The 25,459-nt window shown below is 54.7% G+C and overlaps 1 protein-coding gene across 6 annotated transcripts in view; it reads right to left on the reverse strand.

Moving 5' to 3' along the window:
• The window catches only part of Stk32b (serine/threonine kinase 32B), a 269,438-nt gene that overhangs the window by 198,322 nt on the left and 45,657 nt on the right, over positions 1 to 25,459 (reverse strand). For 5 of the 6 annotated variants that reach the window (XM_048784164.1, XM_048784166.1, XM_048784161.1 and 2 more), the window contains one exon: positions 440 to 495. In XM_048784164.1, coding sequence (XP_048640121.1) covers positions 440 to 495 — 56 coding nt within the window. Of the gene's footprint in view, positions 1 to 439; positions 496 to 17,320; positions 17,443 to 25,459 lie in introns of those variants that run through there. The other variant, XM_048784165.1, reaches the window with a different exon arrangement.

Raw genomic sequence — 25,459 nt, forward strand, 5'->3', positions numbered from 1 at the left:
ACTTGCTGGAGGGACGCCTTCTGCTTTGTCAAAGCCCCTGCCCCCTTGTAACTGTCACAGCCTCTCACCTGAGACAGTCAAGGATCACCAACACAAACTCCCCAAACAACAAATGCCCCTGGAAAGAGCTGCCTTTGCGATAAGTCTGAGGAGCTTCCCCGTTTCCCCCTGAGGTCTGCAGGGCGACGTGGTGTTATCAATCGTGAAATAATCACCTCCGTGATTCCCTGACGCAGGGGCAACTCGATTTTCAAAGTAACATCACACCAGATCCAAAGGAGACCTTTCAGACTTCCTTCCACGTTTCAAATCTGTCAAGTTGAAACCTCTAGTGCCCAGGCGAGCACGAGGACAACCCACGGGACACAGGTGCGCTCAAGCCCGGGCTCTGGGTGGCTGCATCGGGTGGGTGGGTTGTTGAAATGCATCAGATTCTTACCTTTCCAAAGCTCCCTTTACCAATGGCCCGCAGGATCTGAAAGTGGTCAAAGCTGACTGCAAAAGAGAAAGAAAAGAGGAACCAGTCAGGCTTCAAGACCTGTCCCCCCTCCAGGGCCTCGGCCTGTGCCCGCGGCTTCCTGAGGGGCTTCTGTTCCCACCACGCTCCCCTGCCCCAGGGCCCTCCACCCTTCAAGGGCTCCCGAGCTACCGGCCCCTTCCATTTCTCCCCACACACTGTTGACATGCGGCACGCAGGATGGCCATGTCTTGGGGGCCCAGGGGAGGACAGAAAGTGCTGGCTCTCTGGTTTTCAGACTCTGGTACATGCTGCTCCCTTCTCTGGGAAGACCTTTCCCCACCCTGGCCCCCAGGCCAGTGTCCCTGCAACAGGTGCCACCACTTCATGGCCCGTTCCTGTCTGTCTAACCCAGCACTGTGGCCACTGGCGGACGGACGCTGTCCACACCATCCTCCTGCAGTGTTCTGTCACGCACCTCCCCTCTGCCATCCCCCGCTAGACAGGCCCCACATTCTGCTACTTGTACACCCTCATTCCTCATCCTGCTCCGACTGGCCTCTACCCATCCCCACACCACAACAGGTGAGCAGTGACCCCCAGACCCCCGAGCTGTCCTCCTGGTACTGACCACTGCCCGCTTGGCTTCCTTGGCAGTACACCCAGTGGTCCCCTTTGCGCCTGGCCTTGCCTTATCTGCCGGGTATCAGATGCCCCCTCCGTCCACACTCTGTCCTCCTTCCTTCCTTTCCTCGTGGTGTCTGACCTTTAGGCTGTGTGGCCCGCTGCCTACGCCCACCTCCTCGGAGGCCAAGGCCCTCCACCCCAGCAGGGGCGCAGACCCAGGAGGGCGCAGGGCATCCCCAGCGGCTCAGGCGCAAAGCCTGGAGCCCTCCTCACCAGCGTCCTGTCCTCATTCTGTCCTGTGTCAGGTTGGGTCCTCGTGGCCTCTTCCCAGTGCCCACATCTGTGCACCCCAGAGAGGCCCTCTGGTCTAAGCCACCTTTGCCACTTGCACCAGGGCAGTGGCCTCTCAAGGTCCCTTCGGCCTCTACCAGCTGGGACACGTGCGCCGGGCAGAGCGCTGCTGCTCTGCTCACCCTCCCCGGCCTCCACTCAGTGGAAAGAGCAGACTCCTGTCAGGGCTGCGGGGACCCAGGTGCCTCTCCCCCTGCCTTCCCACCGCGCCCCACACCCTGGGCTCCAGGCAGGGTCTCCTCCTCGCGGGAACCACCGCCCTGTGCCTCTGCCACACGCTCCCTCCTCTGTGTCCCAAGAAGGCTAGAGTCCCCCCAGGAGCCCACAGGCCCTCAGGACACCCTCTCGCAGCACCGCAGAGGGAGCCATGGCCCATGTATCTGGTGAAGCTCACCTTCCCCATGACCCCAAGGCCCTGAGGTCAAAGGCCGTGCTTGTTTTGTTACTGTCCCCAGGACCCAGCGCAGTGCTGGGACCACAGTACTCAACACACATTCATTAACTCAGGAAGCACTGACTCAGCTCATCTCCGTATTGTGCATGATGAGAGTCTGGTAAATATTTCTGATTGAGACTGAATTGCAGCCAGTTTCCAATAACTAGGAAAGACCCTCTGCTCACAAAGATGAAGGCATGGACTGGTCAGCGCGGGAGGGAGGCAAGGTGTGGGGAAGGAGGGGAGCACAATCAGGTCCCCGTCTACGAGGCTTCGGCGATGGAGGTCATCATGGTGAATGGTGTCTGTGCCGAGCCAGAGTCAGAGCCCAGCGAACGCCAGCCTGGTGCCCAGCACAGACGCGGGTTAACGGTTAACCCAGAGGACCTTGCTGCTTTGACCTGGATTTGTTTACCTTCAGAATAATTTGCCAGAAGAAATTCCTCACCCTCACCTCTTACTCACTCACCAAGGGTCAGGGGAAAGGAAGGACGTGGAGCCCGGCCTGCAGCTCCTGGTGTGACCAGCAGCGGGCTAGCAGACCCACTTCCTTCCAGTGAGCCCCAGGTCCACAGGCGGCACAGCCACCTTGTTAAGGACCCTGCTGCTGCAAGCTGTGGTGACTGCCGGGACCCTGTCTGAAAGGCCAGCCCTCCCCGCCCTATCTGGGGACCCGTGTGGCCGTGACGTGCTGCCCAGGGGCTTGCCATCTTGGGAAGCTTCTCCCGCACCTGCAAACCACGTCCTCCTGGGAGTATCCTGGGGCTTTCCCAGCTGTCCAGCCAGACGGCTTAGGCCACGACCCACGTGGCCACACTCACTATGTCCATGGACGAGCCACCCGGCCCTGTGTGCCTCAGTCATCCTCCTGTAAAACAGGAGCAAGGGCTTCTGCCTTCACAGAGCGCTCAGGACAGGCCAGCACGCCGCCCCTCTCCCCAGGCACAAGCTCTCTGTTTGGGGATGAGAAACGTGGCTCCCTCTACTCTGGTGTCCTGGGGTGGGGGGGAGACTTCCCCAAACACGTGTGGCCTCCTGCTCCATCAAGTGGTATGAGCTACCGGCACGGAGCTGGTGACGGACTGCAGGGGTTCCCACGCACCCCCAGCCCTGCCATGGCTCTGTCTGTCTCCATCCTGCAGAAGCGGGTCAGGGCCACCACGAGGAGCCAGCCGTGGGGTCCAGACTTGCCTCTGCAGGTGGGCGGGGCCAGCCACCTCCGGCTTCCATGCCAGGTGAAGGGAGCCCTGGCTGCTGCCCTCCTGGTCTGTCCCCCAACCCAGCCCTGAGCCTCCTAGATGTGACACTCGGGTCTCCACCCCCCTCCTCTTCCGTCTTGTCTAGGAACAGGCAGGTGTTGGGAGTTAGCAAGAAAACAGTTAAAGGCCAAAGCCACTATTATTTAATACGCAGTAGTGGATGGATCATGTGGTGAGTGTCCCCACCCATCCACGCGGGTTCCTGGGGGGACTCTAACCTAACAGGGGAAAAAGGTTCTGGATTGATGCTTATTTGCTGGTTTAGCTACGTTAGTGTGAATGACTTCGAGCATGTGGCTGAAGGTGGCATCTCCCTGGGACCTGGCACGCTGATATGCGCACCACAGGCCTAGAGAACCCTGGGAACTAGTGAAAGCCACCTGGTGGGTGACGGTTGGGAGAGCCAGAGGCGAGTCCTAGAAATCTCACCATCATGTAGAGTCGTTGGCTTAGACCAAGAGGGGACGGCCAGGTAGTAGGTCAGAGTCACTCTCCAGTGACCCTCCGCCCTGCTCTGCCTGGAACCTTCTAGGTCAGCCTGGAGGTCCTGCATCCCTGGAACCCCTGGTCTGGGGAAGGGGCAGCTGGTCACTACTAACTGTGGCACCTGACACTGCCGCAGCCCTGCAGGGCTGGGGGTGACGGGGATGCTGAGGTGCCTTCTGGAGCAGAACCCTCTGCACCTCCAGACGTGTGCGGTCACCAAGCGTGACTCCCTAAGTGTGCCCCCGAGTGGAAACGGGCAGAGCCGAGGGCGCCAGCAGCCTCACCCCACACGTGGGAACTGTCACAGCTGCCCTGAGAGCCGCCCTAGGCACCGTGAAGGGGCACCTGGGCCCTGACTGTTCGCCAAATACCGGGCTCTCTGCTCGGCCAGGCGGACCGGCCTTTCCTCTGGACCCTCAGCTCTGTTTGGCACCCGAGAGGCCAGCCCCAGCAATGGGATGTAACCCCAGAACCCAGTGGGACCCTCAGGCTCACCTGGAGCCTCGTGAGGACAGGTGGGTGGGCCCCAGGTCCCTAGCTTCTGGGGAGGGCCAGAGAATTTTCATTTCCAGCCAAGGTCCAAGGCAATGCTGAGGGAGCCACACTGTGAGAACCACTAACTAGTTAATCTGGACACTTGAGTTCCCCACATTACCAGCCACTTCCACAGCCAACAGTGACTTTGTAGCCGGGCCTCATCAGTGACAGCTAAGCAGAGCACTGTTGGAGATATTCTAGGAAGCATTTTTTGCTGATGAGAGAACAGCTACACCTTTAACCTTCCCACTTTTCCTGCCCTGAATGTGACTGCCCTGTCAGTTCCATTCTGAGCCATCTGGAGCTGCAGCAGCCATCTTGTGACTGAGAAGCAACAAACACAGAGGCAGAGAGGTCACTCCTTGTGGTGAGCCTCTGTGCCAGGCCAGCAGCTCCTGACCTCTGCACGCACTAGGTTAGAAAAAGACAGCCTTCCTATTCAATGAGTCAGGTGAGCCATTGCCAGAAGCATTTCTTCCTGACCCTCAAGCCCTGGCACATAGAAAGGGCTTTGTAAATGCTACTTTACTGTGGAATTTACAGCTCCTTTGTGATTTTACTTCAGGCAAAAGAACAGGAGTTGTTTGGGGCATGAGTACAGGGCCGGGTGCCTGGATTCGAATCACCAGCTGGGTGACCTTGGGGAAGTTGCTTAATCTCCCTGGGCCTCAGCTTCCCCTTAATGATGTACTCATTATTGGACGTGAAACACCCCCTGGTGTGGCTGCTGTGAAAGGTCAACAGGTCGGCACAAGCAAGGTGTGCGGGGCCTGAGCCAGTGGCTGCAGGCGGTCACCCTCCTGTCAGGTCCATTCTGAGTGGTCCCCCTCACCTCCCCCCACTGATGAAACACTGGCCTGATGACGTCACAGGAAGGACCAGGTGAGGACAGGGAGGCCCACTAGGGCCAGCTGCCACTGCTGTGAGCATGGCTGGCTGAACCCACGCGCAGGCCGAGGCCTCTCCCCCCACCTCCTCCAGGCCTGCGCGTCCCGAGGAGCGTCCCTGCTCTCCGGAGCTGATTTGGGAGGCTCTGGTGGCCAGTCACCCCAGCAGCATCCTGGGCACCGCCCAGGGGAAGCCAGCACGTCCCTCCTGTCCTGGAGGTGGAAGCCCTGAGCTCCGCTGGCCGGGCTGGTGCCAAGTGGCTTTCCCAGGTGGCCGCCCGGCTTGCTGGGTGGGGTGACGTGTGTGAGGACCAGGACGCTCCGCCAACCGCTCTGGCTCCTGACCCATTTAGGAAACAGAGGGCTTCCCGGAATGCGCCTCGGCCCCTCCACAGCTCCCTCTCCTCGCCCACGTGACCGCCAACCACGCCACTGTTTTCCGCCTGATCCTCTAGGCCTTTGGGTTTGGGTGGCCACCTGGTGTGGGGGAGGCAGGAGGCATGGGGTGGAGAGCAGTGGCCGTGTCCCCTGGGCTGGTTAAACCTCACCTGCCCCAGGTCAGCAAGGACCCGAGGTAGTAAGAACCTCCTGAGCCTCAGTTTTCCTGTCTGTAAAGCGGGGCTCATGGTGCCTGCTTCTCCCAGGCAGGATGGGGGCCTCGGACAACGGCTTAGCCAAAGGCCGACTCAGCAGAGCCACCTGAGGAACGTCCACCAGAGCTGGCCAGCTGCAGACCCTCGACGTTCACCAGCATGGAAGAGTCTCAGCTCCCTTCTCTGTTCACGCTGAATCCCACGCGCCGGCAGGTTCAGTGGTCAGCTGAGACGCGTCACCAGCCCTGCACTGAGAGGCAGGGGCAGGGCCTGGGGAGGAGACCACTGCTACAGAACACGGTGAGGTCCCCCCAGAAGCGGGAGACCGGGCATCAGTCACTCACTCAAGACGTGCCGCGGGGTGAGGGGACAGTTTTCTACGGCAGGCACGTGCTGGGGGAAGCGATGGCTGAGGCTGTGCTGTGTACCAGGCCAGTCCCAGGTACCCAGAGCTGGCAGTGAGCTCCACACACCAAGCCCTGCGTCCAGAGAGCTGGCCTTCTGGTGCAAGGGATGTTAAGTAGGACTCAACGGAGGGAAGTCCTGGTGCAGCGCTTCCCAGTACTGCTGGGACAAAGGACGAACCTGCTGGCTTAATAGAACGGTCCTCACTGTGGGCAGGGCCACTTCTCCTGGAGGCCCTCGAGGGGAGGCTGCCCCTGGCCTTTTCCAGCCCACAGAGGCCATGCTGGTCCCGGTGACCCCGCATCACTCCGGCCTCTGCTCCTGGTGGCACCTCTCTGACCCTCCTGCCTCTCTGTCAAGGAACCTGCGATTGCAGATAGGGTCTGTCTGGACAGTCCAGGGTCATCTCCCTGTCTCAAGATGCTCACCTTAATGACCCCTGCAAAGTCCCTTAGGTCACGTAACACAGTGTACACACAGGTCCCAAGGTCGCAGACAGGAGTGTCCTTGGGGGCAGGTGTTCCGCTGACCACCTCAGGTAAGGGGCAACTAGTCAGGAGGTGCTCCTTCAGACAGGGCGGTCAGAGCTGGCCCTCCTGAGGACAGGACCGTGGAACTAGTCATGAATACAGTGAGGACAGACGGGCAGCCACGGCGCGGGTGGTCCTGTAGGCAGAGAAGAGCTCCCTTGTCCGGAGCCCGTGTGGCAGCAGGTGGCAAGGACGGCCATGGGACAGAGACTGGGACAGCGGGGTGGAGGGCTGCCAGGAGCCAGGCTGCAAGGCCGGGGCTCTGGGTGGTCTTCCAAACACACTGAGGAGGCTAGAGGGTCCCAAGGAGGGGAGAGGGGTGCCCACTGCGTGTCTAAGCTGTTGGGAAATATCCAGACCTCAGGGAGATGGAGATGCCACGCGGACGGCAGGAACTCAGGACGTGGGACCCTGGCACCTGATTACAGCCTGAGGGCGCCGGGAGACCACAGGGCAGGAGGGCAGGAGGGCAGGAGGGCAGAAGGGCAGGAGGGCAGGGCAGGAGGGCAGGGCCAGGGCAGGAGGGCAGGAGGGCAGGGCCTCGCAGCGTGGAGGCAGGCCCAGCTGGCCACCTGTGGGGCGGGGTGGGGCTTTTCATTATGGGATTCAGCCGGGGCTGCCCCAGCTTGCTGGATGTCAGTGCTGTGTCGCTCCCCATGGGCGTGGTGATTGAGCTCTGTCTCCAGGTCCCAGTGTCACCAATCAGGGGGACAGTACAGGGCAGCATCGGGCATAGGGTCCACGTGAGGGAGCTGCTCATCCTGTCAGGGCACTTGGGGACAAGCCCCTATACAGGGTCTGGGGACAGGAGCGCTCCAGGTGGAGCTTCAGGGAAAGCAAGACCCTGGGGGCTGGAGACGCAGGGTATACAGGAGAGGGGTGAGCAGAGAGAGGGACGAGGCCTGACCACCAGACGGATGGACACTCCTTGGAGGCAAGCGAGGACCAAGCTCCATGCAGCCTGGAAGACGGTGGCTCCAGGGAGCCACTGTTCTCATGATCAGCTACTCCATGCTCCTTGCTGATGGTTCTGCTGCCCGGGGACGGGGGCTTGGAAAGGGTTACCCTGAACTGGCCATTAGACCACGGCAGTCCTCCAAGAGGGGTGACCTCACTGTGACCCACTGGCTCTGGGCACTGACCTGCCCACAGTCCAAGGTTAAGGAAACCTGTCCTGCCCTCCCAAGTGCCCAGTCTACCCCAGTGCCCTGGGCTCTGCAGTAGCGCCCCCATGGTGTGTGCAAAACCCCAAGCTCCTGGGCCCCCTGCCCCCATACAGTGGCACACAGGCCTGCTCCTCCACCTCGCCTCTCTGCAGCCACAGAGCTGGCCCTCTGCCTCTGCCTGGAGCACTGGCCCAGGGGCCCTGTCACAGCAGCCTCCCACCCTCAGGTCTCACTCCCTGGAGGCAGCCAAAGGCCTCCCCACCCTTCCTGCAGATGCCTGCAGGGAACAAGCAGAAGGGACCCAAGTCACAAAATTCCCACCAGAGTCCAGAAGGGTGGGGAGCAAAGAGCACAGCCAGGCAGGTTGACAGGCCCGGGGTGGCATCGAGTAGGAAAGAGAGGTCCCCTGTGGGCAGGCCGGGCAGAGCGTTTAGCTACCTGGGGAAACGTGGAAGTCAAGTTAGTGTCTCTCCTCTCACCAGACTCCAGAATAAACCCCTAGAGGGTCAGAGTCAAACGTGACGATATCAAAACCACAGCCCACTGCCCTCCGTGGAGGACATTCTGGTTTCTCCCCTTCCCTGTCACCACTGTTGAGGCGTGTGATTTTGACTCTCAGCAAGTCATCTACTTAGATCCAGGCCACAACCTCATGGGCTACCCCGGGGCTGGGGTCGGCAGCTGCCCACAGGATAGCCGCTATCCTGAGTGACCACGCAGCTGTCCAGCCTCCTCGTACTCAGGGCTCCACAACCACAGATTCAACCAGACATTGAAAATACTTGGGGGCAAAACTGCATCTGCACTGAGCATGCACAGAGGCCCCCTTGTCTATTTCCTGGATGACGCAGTGTGACTGCTGTCCACCAGCACGCACCTTGTGTGAGGTGAGCTGAGCAACCTGGGGTGCAGGAAGGCACAGGGCGCACTCTGCAAATGTTGTGCCACTCCTGTCCAGACGTGCACATACGGGCACCTGGGTATCTGAGGGGTCTGGAACCAAACCCCGCAGACACTGGGGGCACTGCACTCACTCCAAATGCTGGAAGTTATTGGTTTCACCCCAAAACTCCAACTGCACCTGTTCACAGGTGTGTCCCGGTGCTCCGGCCCTGAGCGGGGCTGTCCACACACACAGCCTCCCTCTGTCTCCAGCTCCTCCAGAACAAGATAGGCCTTCACAGAGCTGAGGTTCAGATGCAGAGAGACCCAGCTCCAGGCCAGTGTCTGCTCTGGCCAGCAGAGCCAGCGCCCGTCCAGCCATTCCAGGAGACATTTTCCACATCGCGCGTCTGGTACCTGGCGCTCTGCCGGGAGCAGGATAGACAGCCAGTGTTTGCTGCTGAGCTGGGGCTGCTCCTTGAAGTCTCATTAAAAATTATTTTGTTGTCTAGTTGACAAATGTGCTTAATAAAGCCCCCAAACCTTTCTTTTTTATTCACTGTACCCTCTTATCAGCAAAAACACTGAATGTCTAAGCAGTCAGAAAGTCACATGCCTAATTGGGACGGGAAAATATTATACAGCAATAAACTCGGCACAGAAGTTAATTTGGATGCTGGTGGAAATGTGGAATCCGTGATAAGAAAAGCTTCAGGGAGATGATAAGAATTAAACTATCAATTCCCTGAAAGCAAAGACCCTCAGACCTGCCTCTCTCCTGCCTGCCCAGCCTGTTCCTCTCTAGGACAGAGCAAATTCCACCAGCTATGTGGCTTAGTGCAACAGAAACTTACTTTCTCATGGTTCTGGAGGGCAGAATCCGCACCAGGGTCTTGGCCGGGCTATGCCACCACTGAAGGTGCGGGGACCCTTCCTGTCTCTTGTGGGGGCTCCTGGAGGCCAGCAGCCCTGGGGTTCCCTCGCTGGCAGCTGCATGGCTCCAGCCACTGCCCTGACTTCATGTGGCCTTCTCCTCGGTGTATCTTGGTTTTCTCTTTTTATTGGGATACCAGTCATTAGATCTAGGGTTTACCCTAAATCCAGAATGATTTCATCCCAAGACTCTCCACTGACCACATTGCAAACACTCTATTTCCAAATATGGTCCCATTCTAAGGTTCCAGGCAGATGTGGCTCATGGAGAGCCCTTCAGCCCACCACACCCACAGAGCATCTGGCACGGAGGGTGCTGAACGGGGACCGGATGATGACTAAGTGACCAGAGCATGACCCACGCTCAGGTGCACCTGTAGTCACACACCAGCATGTGCACCTGCACAGAGATAATCTGGAACCAAAACTCGTCCTTCAGCTCTTCATGCTGGGTGAGCAGAATCAGAGCTCACCTGTCCTGGGTGAGCTGGGCTTTGGTCACCTCTGAAAGCCACCTGCAGCTGTGGACCGAGAGTGATCTGGCCACATCACTGGTAAGGTCCCCAGCTCACAACATGGTGGTGGAGAGGGAAGATCCACGGACGGCTGCACCACGGCCAGGCATCCTGAAAACCAAGCAGTCCACTTCCTGATCTTTTCAGGGAACAACCACCCTGGGATGCAGGGTTTCATCTGAGGTCAGTATCTACGGGTACTTCAGCTCAACTGCTGGGCAGCGGGACGGGGCAGGCATGACGGGTACCATTAGGAAAAGGCCAGTGCTCTTCCCTTCCCATGAGAGGCCGCAGGGTCCCCAGGTGCTCAGTGCTAACAGGAAGGTGCCTCAGTGCCTCATTAGGAGCAGTTCGGGCTCAGCCAGCGAGGTACAGAAGCCAGTATTCTAATGCAGATGCCGACGCTTTATATATCTTCTCCTTAGACATAAACATGCGCTGCCAAGACACTCAAATGCCCTGCTTGCACTTGCCGGGCACTAACCACATCCAGTTCTTACACTGCAGACTCCTGGGAGCAGGCCTCGACAGTGCCAGTGGCCCGCGGCGGGGGGTGGGGGGTCCTGTGAGTAGCAGGGGTCTCAGGGCTGCTGTCCAAGTGCAGGGGTGCAGGGAAGCACTGGCTGTGGTGACCCACAGCACCACCTGCCCCAGCTCTTGACCCCATGGATGCATTGGTGGGGGGGGCCCCCCAGGGACCCTCCATTCAGCTGTAGCACTGGGCTTGATCTACCCTGCAGGTGCCAGAGACTCCGACAGAGCTGAGGCTCAGGAGACACCATGGGATTCTCCTCTCTGGTCTCTGAGCCCTGTGATTGTTGGCAACACCATGGACAGGGAGGGAGGGAGACGGGAAAAGGCAGGAGGAAAGAGAGAGACAGGGCCGAGGGCTCTCCTGAGAGGAGAGCTGAGGAAGAGCCGCAGTCTCCAGGGAAGGGAAAGCAGGAGGACCCGCTCTGTCCAATATTGAGGTCTGCTGTGTAGCTCCAGGGCCCAGACCAGGGTGGCATGGTGGGGACAGAGCCAGGGAGAACCCGGGCAGCTGAGGGCAGCAGAGGAGGAGCTGGAGCCGGGAGAGTGGCCAGATAGGAGGCCACAGGAGCATGCCCCAGGCCCCAGGCCAGGAGAGTGTGGAGGGTCCCAGGAGTAAACACCCAGGCCCTGCCAGCGGTCAGCACAGCCTCACGGGAGCCAGGGCCTCAGGCACCTCAAGGGCTCAGGTGAGTGAATGAATGACTGGAGGAACAGATGGGGGCAGAGTGAACCCTCACTCCCCCATTGCCTGGGGAGGCTCCTCCTGACACCCCACAGGCCGGCTGCCGTGGTACCCAGGACAAGCTGCCTGAAGAGGATGGCTGTCCCCTGGCTGTTGCTGGGAGCAGCCTTCCCCGGGCTCTGGCAGCAAGACCCAGCACAGACTTTGGATCCAGGCAGGCCTGACACCAGCCAGCCCTCCACCCACCGTGGCCTGGGGCTGTTTGCAAGTCTGTCCCAGGGATAACAGCATCCCTCACCTTCAGAATGACTGCAGAAATTAGCAGTGACTCTCAGGAGGCACCCAGTGCAGCGCCTGCAGATCGAACCTGCCCCCTCAACTGCGCCTGCCAGCACCCTCTGGGCCCTGTGTCATGCTCTTGCAATGGATGTCACTCCTGGCTGCTGGTGTCACTGATATTGTGGTAATGGTGTGACCGCACACACAGGATCTGAAGCCAGCTCTTTACCACTAGTTGCGTGACGGGCTCCCTCAGCCTGTAACAGGGAACCGTAGCAACGGCTAGGTGACAGGGTTGCTGTAGGATCAAGTAGTTCAGCACGTGCCAAGTTCTTCAAACAGAGCCAGGCAGCGGGAAGCTCTCCGGCTCTGCCACTCGTCGTTCACTGTGGTTTTTTAATGGATAGACAGAAAAATCTCAAGTTCCCCTGACTTCCCACAGCTGCTCTAAGTAATACAATAATTCACTTAATATAGGCCATCTGCCCTCAAGTCCCTGCCGTCTGTGCGCAAAATAATTGGATATTAAATCACGCAAGAGGAAAAATGATCAGAATTTTGAGGAAACAATGGAGGCTATGAAACCAAACTCAGCAACTTCTGGAGCTCTTGGCCACATTAGCTTCAGAACACGAAAACGTGTCATAGGAAATGGGACTTGCTCACCCGCAAGGCCCCTTCCTCCTGTGCACAAGCTCAGTGCCTTCCTTGGGAGCTGAGAATGTTCCTATTGAATGTATTTTTTTTTTAAAAAGATATTCTCGTAACAGAATTTTGCAGTCATGAAATCAGTTGCTGAGCATATCCTTGGGTTTTGTCAGATTCCTGGAAGGAGAAGAACCCTGAGAACAGAAGTCTGGAAAGAGTGACACCGTTGGGAGAAAACAGAATGGAACGACAGCTTTCCAGGATTCTCCTGGCTCCCGCTGCCAAGGAGACCTCCCAGACTCATTTGCATGAAGTTGCTAAGAAAAGGATGAAGCGTGTTTCCTCTCTTCCATGGGGAAATGGAGAGTGCTTCGGCCGGGCACTAGAACGCTCTTGAGCCCTCCTTCAGCACCGAAGAGCTGTGGAAACCACTCCAACCTCCATCCTGCCAAGGGGCTGACCCTGCCCCTTGAAGAGCACCCACAGCATCCTTCTCAGCAGGAAGGGGACGGGTGCTGGGGCATCACCTCACTTGCTGATGGGTGGAACCCCAAAACACAAATACTCGCAGGTGATGTGAACAGACACTGTGTCTTTGGAATCAAAATTCCATGGTCAGAGGAGAGGGAGACAATTTAACACTGTACCTAAAAAGGCCCCTGGTGGGTGAGTACAAAAGGAGTTTGGGAAGCACTCATGTGCACAGCGAGGCCAGAGCAGGGGGGTAAAACAACGCTACACCATCTCCTGATGCTTTTGACCAGACATTTGTGCAAGTCACACTAGGGTGTTTGTGAACAAGACGTAGAATAATAGGGAAGCCACCTGTGTGAGACACGGGACAGGCACCTGGGAATGAATAGTGAATGAAGAGCATAGGGTTCAGGCTCACGAGATTTCACACAGAAATGAGGCCTCCTGGGAACTGGACTAGAAGCCCTTCATGGTACATTCTACTAAGAACTTGCCTACAGTTGTCCATGCCCTGAGGCCTTGTGTGAGGCTGAGTCTGAAGGTGATGGACTAGTTTACCTAGAGGACATTTCAAGACAGCACAGCATTCAGGCCCTGGCCCTGGGATTGCTAGCTGATTTTACCAAATTCAGAATGACATTCATGAGCAAAAAGCAGAGTGGAAAGATTTAAAAAACTGGCAGTTTAACCAGAAAAACAGCATGATTAAAATTGTAGCTAAAAAGGATGAAGTTGCTGAAGAGGTTAGTACCCTTGAAAACAAACCAAGTACTTTGCAATAGACAATCAAAAATGCCTTGAGGGCATCTCAGGAATGGCAAGACCTGCCATTGGGTGTGAAAGTGTAAACTCATTTGCAAGACTTCACTCTGAAAGGACAGTCTTTCCTGTTCCTCTAGAGCTGCCAGGAAATGGTTTCCCTGGGACTTTGATTCATTTCCCTACATCCTGACATCCAGGCACCTGGAGGCCACCATAACCATGGCCCAAGCAGGCGCAGCCACTGCTGGGAGCAGACCTCGGTGTCATCCACAGGAGGCTGACTTTGCAGGTGTGTAGAATGTGAGACTTGGAGGGTCGTGAAGGCCTCCACCAAGATTTCTAAGGAAGGCTCAGAGGCCAGGTGACGTGGGGCAGGCAGAGAGTCCCTAAAGCAGCCCTATCACGGTGGAGAGGGCCATGCATGGAGCCATGGGAGGAAGGCAAAACTGCGATGGAGCCGCAGGAAGCTGGAGAGGCCAGAGTGCAGATAGATACCTGCCAAGGGAAGCTGCAGGCAGTGGGCAGCAGCAGCCTAGGGAAGAGGCCGGCTGACTGCGGTCAGCAGGACCGTGGGTGCCCACGCCCTTCACAGTCCACACCACACCCCAGAGCCCCGGGGGTTAGACGGGACCCACAGGTTCTCACATTTCCCCTGCTGGTGTTTGATCTGGTGCTCCCTCCTCGTTATTTCCCGTTCCTCTCCTTTACAGTGGGAATGTCGGCCCTGGGCCACTGCATCCTGGAACTATGTGTCTTCCTTTTGATCTCACAGGGGCTCCCAGGTAAGGGTTTGCTGGAGTCTCAGAGGGGACCTGGACTTGGACTCTCGAGCAATGCATGAGCGGAGGAGACTTCAGGGACCCTGGGGGTCGGACTGACTGCATTTTGCTCTGTGAGATGGACATGAGCCTCTGGGGAGCAGGGTGGTATGTCATGGTTTGGGCCTGAAATGTCCCCCAAAAGCGCTTGTGTTGAAGGCCTAAGGCCGAGCTGACGGCACAGTGGGAGGTGGTGGGAACTTCAGGACGTGGAGTCTGGCTGGGGGAAGTGGGTTATTGGGGGGGGGGTCCCCTCAAGGGTATATTGGGAAATTATGTTGAGTAAAACAGCCAGACCCCCCAAATGTGTATACCCTACAATTCCATTTACATAAAATTCTAGGAAATGAAAACTTATCTCTAGAAACACAGGCATTTCAGGACTTGGCTGGGGATGATGGGAGATGAAGGTCGAGAGGGCAGGAGGCGAACACAAAAGGGTGAGGAAACTGGAGACGGATGACGGATGACGGATAACCTTCACCGTGAAGATGGTTTCACAGGCATATACATAAGTGTCTATGTATATGAACACACAGATACGCAAATATCCATACATGGACAACAGAAAACTTTAAATTCATTCATTTAAAACACATGCTGCTTGTTGTCTATCACTGTACCTCAATAAAGCTGTTTAAAAAGAAAGAAGGGGGTACAGGGAACCCTGCCCTTGTCTCTGACTCCTGGCCACCACGGGGTGAGCAGCTGCCTCACTACAGACCCAAAGTGAGGGGGCCAGGTGACCGTGGACAGAGGCCCCTAAACTAGGAGCCAAAATGAACATCTCCTCCTTTGCAATTGGTTTTCTGTGATATTTTGTCGCATGAATGCAAAGCTCACTCAAACATTCTGCCTCTGATAGGCAGAACACATGAAGAATTCCCACAACTCAATAGCAAAAATTAAAATACGAGCAGAAGTCTGAAACAAACTTTTCTCAACAGAAGCTATAAATCTGGCCGGCGAGTGTGTATCACAGGTCACGGGGAAATGCCATTGAATCACAGAGCTCTCCCCCACCCACCCCCCGTTGGGATGGTGGCCAGCAGGAAGTGGGCAGATGGGGCCGGAAAGGATGTGCAGGAAGAAGGTGGCTTGCTCCTTGTTGGAAGGGACACAAATTGCAATCTCCACCCCCGGAAAAGAGTAGGGGGCTCTTCCAGAATCAGGGCACTTCTGGTGCATATCCAAGGAAATGGGAGGGACACATGTGGACCCCTGCTTACTCCCTCAGGAGGCAAGAAGAGGAAGCCACCTGAGGCCATCCGCAGATGAATGGACAACTAAAACATGCAATGTCCCTCCACACTCACACGCACACATGCTCAGCCTCCAGAGGGAGGAATCCTGTCCTTGGAAACAGAACAGCACGGACGAACCCAGGGTACCCTGCGTGATTGAAATAAGACAAATTCCACGTGGTGTCACGGGGCAGCATCTAGAAAAGAGACCTCCCGGAACTCAGAACGACGGTCACCAGGGGCTGCGTGGGGCACAGAGAGGACGGAGGAGCTGGGGAGATGCTGCCTGAGAACACGACACTCAGCTGGAAGGAGGAACCAGGGACCACTGCACAGCAAGGCCAGCGGAGTCGGGAGCAACACGCTGGATGCTGCGAAGAGTGGACGCTCCTGTTCTAACCACAAAAACGAGTAGACGAGGTGGCGGACGTATTCATTAGCTTGACTCAGCCCTTCAGACTGGGTGTGTCTATGTAATATGTCCACATTTGAGACAAATAGCAAAGCACCATGTTGTTCGCCATAAATCCATATGATTTCTATTTCTCAGTTTAGAAAGTGAGATGATGCACAACATGAAAAACAACAAGCTATCAAAAATATCAAGATGGCGACAAAGCATTGAACCAAGCCTATGGCCCTTCTCAGTATGAAGCCTGTGCAACTGCCCAGCTCACACCCATGCAGCTGGCCTGGCTTGCAGGTAATATAGGAGGAGTGTGTGTGTGTGTGTGAGAGAGAGAGAGAGAGAGAGAGAGAGAGAGAGAGAGACATCTGAGTAGAGCGGCTGACAGTTAACGTTTGAATCGGGAACCGTGTTGCTATAATTTGGATCCACCACTCTCTGCAGTCTCAGGTCCTACCCTCCTACTTACTGGAAGGAAGGAAGCCAAGGAGAGAGGGAATTACCATCAGGAGAAGTTCTGCCCTGTATCAGCCCATCTGTATTCGTAAAAAGCTGGATGAGGTACTCTACCAGACTCACAGCTGGGAAGGTCGAAGCCCGGAAAGGTCACTGCCAGCAGTGCCTCAGAGACCAGAGCACATGCTTCGTGGTTCTTTATGGAAAGCATGTCCACCCCACAGAGCCCTGGGAGGGGCAGAGCAGAGATGCTCGTCTTTATTTAATGAGTAGTCAAGGGACTTGGCCACGTTTCCCTGACAGGCAAGGCCACAGCAAGCACCAGCTCCTGATGACATGTCCAGTGGCTGTCCCCCAGGGGAGCCTCCCCCGGGGCTCAGAGCCAGAGTGGCACTCCTGGGTGCCCAGTAGGGTTCCTGGGATGCATTACTGCACAGGTTGCACTCTTCACTCTGGCCACAAGGAAGCTCACGTCTGTGTGAGGGCTTCTAAGGACACGTCTTGAGCCCTGCCCATCACTGTCTCTGCCCGTTTTGCTCTGTCTTGATCACGTGATCATCTGTGCCATCCTGTCACACTATGGAGCCCTCTTAAACCTTTCCTGGACAGAGGGTAGGAAAGCAATTTCTCACACTGACACAGGGACACCCTCCTTCCTGAACTCAGATCCTTTCTAGGGCAGAGTCTCCGGGGAAGCACAGAGATGCATGGGTTGGAATCAGGTTGGGGCCCAAACCACTGAGTGTCCATTACTATGTGAGGCTCTGGGGACACGGGGAGAGTCCCCCAAGGGTGGAAGGCAGGCTCTCTCCTGTCTAGATGGGCACAATCCCAGCTGGACGATCAACAAACACAACAGAGCCAAAGAAGAGCGCAGGGTGATGAGCGCTATGACAGCCACGCAGAGCGACCCAATCCCACGGCCCCCAGTGACACAGCAAGCCCATCGGTACCTGTGCAGTGAGATGACAGTCTCAGGGACCTTCTCCACCCTCACCCCTCACGGCCTCCTGAGTTCATTCCGACAGGCACTCTCTCCAGGCTGGATCTTCAGGTGGGGTCAGGTGCTGAGCTCTTAGGGACAAATGACAGGCTCCGACCTGCGGCACGAGGCAGCAGGCACCTCCCCGTGCAATGAGGCGGCTGCAGGATCCCAATCAGGTGCTCCACCCTCCCCAGTGGCTTGGGCCAGGGAGGTGGCTCTTGGGTCCCTGCACTGCTCCTTTTATTGGGAGACAGGAGAGATTTGTCTTAAAAGATATGATCTAAATAGAAGTGAGCTCTGTGTCTACTCCAGACTGTTTTTAAGAAAATCCAGCATTTAATTAAAGCACCTAGTGGGAAAGTGTCAGGAGGGTCCTGTATTTAGTCATTCAGCACGTTTGCTGGGAGCTCATATCACCCGGTGCCCAGGAGACTCAACCAGGAGACCTGGGGCTGACACCATCCCCGGGTCTGGGGAGTCTAGGGCAGAACAGGAAGCCTCACCCACGTGTAAGAAGAGCGGAGGGGGCCGCACGGAGGAAGTGAACTTTAAACTGAGCCTGGACAATGCCCAGGAGCTGGACAGTGTCCACAGAAAGCACAGGGCGAGGATCCTCCTGTCACGTGTAACTAAAAAAAACCAATAAAAGAAAAAAGAAAGGATATGGGGCAGAACTGGGGAGGAGAGGACTGTTCCAAGCCGTGGACAGCAGGCTCAGACTAGATGGGGAGAGGAGCTGTCCCTGGAGTCCCCCAAGGGACTCACCAGGCTGGGCTTGGGAGGGCTTGGTAAGGATGGGGTCCTATCCCAAGGGAGGTGGGGAACCCGGCAGGGCTCTGAGTGACATGTGCACGTGCGTGTATTAAAGGTGTGGGTGACAGAATTGGTTGTGCCATGTAACAAGTCGACTCATCTGGCCAACAGCCCAGACCCTCCGGGGATCAAGAACTGCTGGCCTCTAGTGGCAACATGTCCCCAGACCAGACCATGGCTCTGCTCACTGCGCTCAGTGTGTTGGTATGCTGGGCTGCTTGACAAACGGCCATGGACGGGTGGACACTGCCTTCTCATGCCCTGGAAGCCGAGAGTCCAAGGCCAAGGTGTGGGGGGATCTGGTGTGTGACGAGGCCCCTCCTGCTTCCATACTCTTGGGGCCCCCTCACTTGGCAAGAGGAATGGGGATCGGGCTGGCGCTCTTTCGAGGGCACTAACCGCATTCCCGAGGGCTCCATCCCATGACCTCACCCATGTTCCTGGGGATGGGGCTACACCACAGGATTCTGAGGGACACAGACAGCCTGGGGGGCCCAGTTCCCTCCTCTGGTCGCCGTCCCTCTCTCCCTGCAGGAGGCGAGCTGGCCATGATGTGGCTGCCTTGCTCCAGGGCCTGGGTCAATCTAGGGTCAGTTGCCTGCAGTCAGGCCCACTCACTGGCCCTGCAGCCAGCCCCGCCCTGCCCTTCCCTGCCTCCACTCCCGCTCCACATGGTAACCTGTGCTGGTGTCACCTCAAAACTTTATGTAAAGTGCAGCTAAAAATTTATTAAATACATGGAATTTACAAAAACAATGACTTCACCATGAGCTTCATAAAAAGAAAAATCTCACTGGATAACAGCTGGATTTGTGAAGAGACCAACTTCCCTGAAATTTGAAGACGGAGGGGAAGAAGCCCCTTTGGTTCTAGAATGATCTGTATTCCAGGGTAAGAAAGCCGTAGAGGAGTTCTTTCACCTCCCCGGCGCAAGGAGAGGAGTCGGATCCACCGTCTTGCAGCTCTTAATTAAGAACCGAGGCCGGCAACGTCCCTACTGGATGCTCTGATCACCAGGCGGAGGAGGAACGTTATAAGGGAGAGACCACATGGTCACTCTCCAGTCCACTCGCCAGCCTGGCCACCACGAGGTGACACGGCTCAACCGTGCACAGCCCCACGAATGAGGAATCGTGATGAAAATCACTCGACCCAGACCTGATCCATACTCCACACAAGGGCCGGGGGAACAAATGGGAGAATGATAATGTCCAGTGCACTAGACATTTTTAAGACCAGAGTAAATGTCACGGAAAACTAATTTTTAAACAGAGACAACAATTGTGGGCAAAAGCAGTGATGAAAATGGAGAAATCAGAATCTCAACAACAGAAGGGCCGGCGCTGTGCACACACTGCAATCCAGGGCTCGGGAGGCTGAGGTAGGAGGATCACAGCCTCCAGCTGAAGAGTGAGGCCCTAAGGAATTTGGCAAGACCCTGACTCAAAGTAAAAATGTACAAGGGCTGGGGATGTGGCTCAGTGATAAAGCACCCCTGGGTTTAATCCCCAGTACCAACAAATGAAAAATAAGGAAAACAAAACACAGAGAACGGATGAATCTTTGTTTGGATCTAATTTCAATAAACGACCTATAAAAGGCACATTCTAGACAATGGTGGAAATTTTACCACTGACTGAATGACATTAAGTAACTTTTATTAGCTCTCATAGAGGGGCTGGAAATTAAAGAGATACAAATAGGAAAAGAAGAATTCAAACTATCCCTATTTGACTTCCACATGATTCTATATTTAGAAGACCCCCCTGAAAAAAGAAAAACTCTTTCAGGAAACTTCTAGAACTCATGAATGAATTTAGCAAAGTAGCAGGATATAAAATTAATAACCATAGATCATTTGCATCCCTATATATCAATGAGGAATCAACTGAAAAAGAAATTAGGAAAACTACCCCATTCACAATAGCCTCAAACAACAACAACAATCTAACAAAAAAAGTGAAAGACCTCTACAATGAAAACTACAGAACACTAAAGAAAGAAATTGGAGAAAACCTTATAAGATGGAAAGGTCTCCCTTGTTCTTGGATAGATAGAATGAATATTGTCAAAATGGTCATACTACCAAAAGCGCTAAACAGATTTAATGCAATTTCTATTAAAATCCCAGTGACCATTCTTCATTGAAATAGGACCTGGGTTCAATCCTTAGCACCACATAAAAAAATAAAGGCATTGTGTTGTGTCCATCTACACCTAAAAATTAAATATTAAAAAAAAGAAAAAGCAGCTATGAAATTCATTTGTAAAAACAAGAGACATAGAATAGCCAAAGCCATCCTCAGCAAGAAGAGTGAAGCAGGAGGCATCACAATACCAGGCCTTAAACTGTACTACAGAGCCATAGTAAAACCAGGCATGAAGAAGACCAGGAACAGAAGAGAAGACAGACAGACAAACCCACCTAGACACAGTTACCTCATACTGGACAAAGGCACCATAAACATATTGGAGAAAAGATGGTCTCTTCAACAAGTGGTTCTGGGAAAACTGGAAATCCTTATGTAATAAAATGAAATTAAACCCCTGTTCCTTACCCTGCACAAAACTCATTTCAAAGTGGATCAAGGGCGTAGCGTTAGACCAGAGACCCTGCGTAACTTTCCACCATGTCAGCTATGAACCAACTTCCTCAAAAAGGCTCCTAAAGCACAACAAGTGAAATTAAGAAACAATAAATGGGACAGCATCAAACTAAAAAGCTTCTTCACAGCAAAGGAAATAATCAAGAGTGTGGAGAGAGCCTACAGAATGGGAGAAAAGTCTTTGCCACCTGCACCTCAGATAGAGCACCAATCCCCAGGACATATAAAGAACACAAGAACTTAACACCAAAAAACCAAATAGCCGAATCAATAAATGGACAAAGGAGCTGAACAGGCACTTCACAGAAGAAAAGATGAAATGGTCAACAAATACATGAAAAAAATATTCAACACCCTTAGCAATCAGAGAAATGCAAATTAAAACTACCCTGAGATTCCACCTCACTCCAGTCAGAATGGCAATCATCAAGAATACAAGCAACAATAAATGTTGGCGAGGCTGTGGGGAAAAAGGCACACTCATCCATTGCTGGTGGGACTGCAAATTGGTGCCACCACTCTGGAAAGCAGGATGGAGATTCCTCAGAAAACTTGAAATGGAACCACCATTTGACCCAGTGATCCCACTCCTCAGCATATACTACCCAAGGGAATTAAAATCAGCATACTACAGTGACACAGCCTCATCAATGTTTATAGCAGCTCAATTCACAATAGCTAACCTATGAACCAGCCTAGGTGCCCTTCAACAGATGAATGGGTAAAGAAAATATGGCATGTATACACATGGACTACTACTCAGTCATAAAGAAGAATGAAATTGTGGCATTTGCCAGTAAATGGATGGGACTGGAGACTATCATGCTAAGTGAGACAAACCAGTCCAAAAAATCCAAATGCTGAATGTTCTCTCTGATATGCAAATGCTACCCACAATAAGCAAGGATTAGGGAAGAAGAGAAGAATAGAAGCTCGGTGCATTAGACAAAGGGGACTAAAGGGAAGGGGGATGGGAATGGGAAAGACAGTGTAATGAATGGGACATCAATTTCCTATGCAGATATGAACACATGACCAGTGTGACTCCACACCATGTACAACCACAAGAATGGGAAGTTGGACTCCATGTGGGTATGATATGTGCAATTATGCTCTACTGTCATGTATTATCTAAAAAGAACAGTAAAAAATTATATTAATAAAAAAATTTTCAAATAAATAAAGGGGTTGGGGGTGTGACTCAGTGGTACAGCCTTTGCCCAGCATGCATGAAGCCTTTCCCTCCCAACACACTGCATGGTAAAGACCTACTCCAGCAGGTTGCAGATCTGCCTATGACGGGTAGAACCACGGTCCTGGAGGAGGCTGGGGACGTAGTGAGCGTCTTCAACGTGTCAGAGTGAGTCAGAGCTGTAAACAAACACCACCTCTAAAGTCAACTTGCAAAGAGCATTTCCACTAAAGTCAGGAGTGACAGGAGTCTTCCTATCGCTGACGCCATTGAGGGATTCCACCTCCTGAAAGCAGATGGCGGGCAGAGGACGTGGAAGGTCGGTACTCAGGATCTGAGGGGAAGCCAAGCAGCCACGAGGGGCAGACTAATCAGTTCACCTGAACCGAGAGCATCTGCTCACAAGACCCAGGCAGAGTGTGAAATGCACAGCCCAGGAGAGAGGGGGGCCTGCCCCCACGGAGCTAAGGTCCCCCGGGTAGAGGGCATCTCCAGAGGGCACAGAGGACGCCATCCGTCAGCAAAATGGAAGCAAATGAAATCGAAAAGCTGGCAGGGATCCAAACAGGGAAGTCACACAAGAGGACATCGAAATGCAAGTGACTGTATTAAAACACTCCGCGTCACTAGTGAGGAGAAACGTGAACCAGTACTGCACAGGGGTGTCACCGCCACCGACCCGTACGGCCAAAATCAAGTGTCAGGCAGTCACTGAGGGAGTGGGAAGAGAGGCCTCGTCAGGACGAGCGCAAATCCGCACGGGAGCAGCTGCCTTGGCCATGGGCACAGGCACAGCCCGGGACCAGGCGCTCAGCCTGGGCCACGTGATGCTCATCTATTCCCAAGGTGTGTCAGGATCAGAGCAGCACAGTCCTGTCATGGGACATAACGGTGGAAACCAACTGAGGCCACCCAGGACAAGGTGGGTGCATGTCACGGACTCATGCAAAAGTTTGTGCTTGTGATTCTGTTCATCCACAGTTAAGGCAAAACCAACCCACGGGGTAGAATTCCTGATGGGGTGCAGCTTTGAGCAGGTAAGGGGTTGAGCTCTGTGAACGGCCGCCACTCACGTAGGCATGTGGACCCCCTGAAACGTGCCACGCTGGACCCTTGCCTCATGCACATTTAGATACATAATGTCTCACTAAAAACATAAAGTCGGTATCCATTTATCATAGATCATAAAACCCTTAGCACCTGGGAATATAGTGAGCTTCGTCACCTGCTCATAGTTCAATACCAACAACCGACAGCATGCATCATTCTTGAGGTTAAGACTTGAGAAGAGTTTCCAGGAATAGACAAGGATGTCCTCTGTGGTGGTGGCTATTGGAGAAGTGGGCAAAGACCCAAATGCACCAGGCCCCTTTCCTTGGAGAAATCAGAGTGGACAATAAGTATTTCCCAGGGGCTCAACCTCAGTAGTATTAGGCGATGCAATTTGAATCCACAGTGAGCTACTAGGTCATCTCACTGGCCAAAAAACTAAAGCCTGATAGTATCAAGTGTTGGCTAGGTACAGGCCGAAAAGAACTATCAAAATTACAGGAGAAAATCAGAGTTGCCCCTCGGGGGAATAATCTGTCAACAGCTTGTTAATTCCAGGATGTGCAACTCCACCCCTTCTCAGTGTGTGGCCTTGTGATGCGAACCACCCAGACTCCCATGGATGTCCTCAAGGAAACCCAAACAGAGTGCCCACCCTCCTCGGCCACAGGAGGATGTGTCAGCAATTCTGGAATGATCACAGGGACTACCGGGGAGCAGGGAATGAAGTGTTCACATCCTAAAGCAAATATTAAAAGTAATGGCCGATGAGGAAAATCAGAGGCAGAATGATCTAATTTCATTTTGTAGAGTTTAAAAATAGGACACGATGCTCTGGGCTACACATTAATCAGCAGAAGGGTAAAAACTTGCATAGTAATGCCCGTGGTAACCCTAGGGAGGGAAAGGGTTAGGGTAAGTGGCTGTGATTGTGTATGACATTTCATTTCTTACACTGGAAGGGTAGACCCACTGGTGTGCATTACATTGCTACCTTTGTCTGTGTGCTTGACACATTTCATTCAAATGTCTAACAAAAGACTTATGAACTTATGGGTCCTCAAATTCATGAAGGACTCTAGACATACCCTTTGCAAATGGTGAGGGTTGCTTCATCCGATTACCTTTAAGATCCCACAATTTCTCCACTGGGAGAGAGAAAGACTGGTACATTGAGAACATTCCCCCCACCCCCCGTGAGTTGCCAAATGGATGCTGCTTCTAGAACACGGCTTATGTTAGTTAGCTTTCTGTTGCTGTAACACAATACCTGAGATAATCAACTTATACAGAAAAGGGGTTTATTTTGGCTCAGAGTAATGGAGGAGTCCATGATCTGTGGGAATCTTGCTTTGGGCCTGTGTGGAGGCAGCACAGTATGACAGGGGCACCCTGTGGAGCAAAGCCACTCACACTGCTCACAGCTGAGATCCAAAGGAAGGAAGGGAAATGGAGAGTCCTGCAGTCCCTGTCAAAGGTACCCCGGGTGACCTAAGGACCACACCACCTCCCAGCAGCAGCTCCCTGGGGCCCAGCGCTTCATACATGGGCCTTTAGGGGACCCTGAGGGTCAAAACCACAGCAGAGGTCATGAGACAATGGCAGACACAAACATCCAGGATGCCCGAGGCCCGTGGCGTGACGGCTGTCCCCCTGAGAAGCCAACCCAGTGCCCTCCTCGGAAGCTGCTCCACCCTGGTCTTGGTCCTTCAGAAAGCCTTTGGAGTCCACCTCCTCGCTGCCACACGGACTCCCTGGAGTCTCAGGGAGCGGCTGGGCTGCGGTCGGCTCAGGGCAGCCCTGAGGGAAGGCCAGGGAGGGGGCGGCCCGCAAGCCCGTGGCCAAGCAGCGGAGGAGGCGGCCCAGGTGTGATGGCACCTGACTCAGCAGCTCGGCCACCTGGACCTCAGGGAGGCCGCGAGGGCAGGGACAGCCATTCAAGGCGCACGGGCGGGTGGCACAGACAGGTGTGCCCACAGCCCTGGAGGCTGAGGTCCACGGGGCTGTGGAGGGCTGTTCCTCCTGCAGACTCTGAGGACTGGCCTGGCCTCCCTCCTGGGGCCGTCCCTGCCCTCATCTCCGCGTGCTCTCCGCCTGCACACGTGTCTGCATCCAAGTCCCCCTTTGGGGTCAGGACCCACCCACTGCCCTCGCAGCAGCCTGACTGTCCCTGGGAAGGCTCGGCCTCCATCTCCAGTCACGTGCTGAAGGGCTTGGGGTCAGGACCGAGCACAGGAATTCTGGGAGGACACAGCTGAACCGCAGCAGCCCCCGGACCCCGGAGCTGACCAGGGCCTCTCTCTGCGTGGACCTTGTGCGCCCCGTGGCCACAGGAGCTGGCGTCCTGCCTGCGCTCCGGGTGCAGAGACTGTTCCTCACTCCCCAGTGACTGCCCAGGACCGTCCACAGCCCAAGACTGTTTCAGAAAACATTTCAACTATTTGTT

The sequence above is a fragment of the Marmota marmota genome, unplaced genomic scaffold, assembly GCF_001458135.2.
Source record: "Marmota marmota marmota unplaced genomic scaffold, marMar, whole genome shotgun sequence".
In the NCBI taxonomy this organism is placed as follows: Eukaryota; Metazoa; Chordata; class Mammalia; order Rodentia; family Sciuridae; genus Marmota; species Marmota marmota.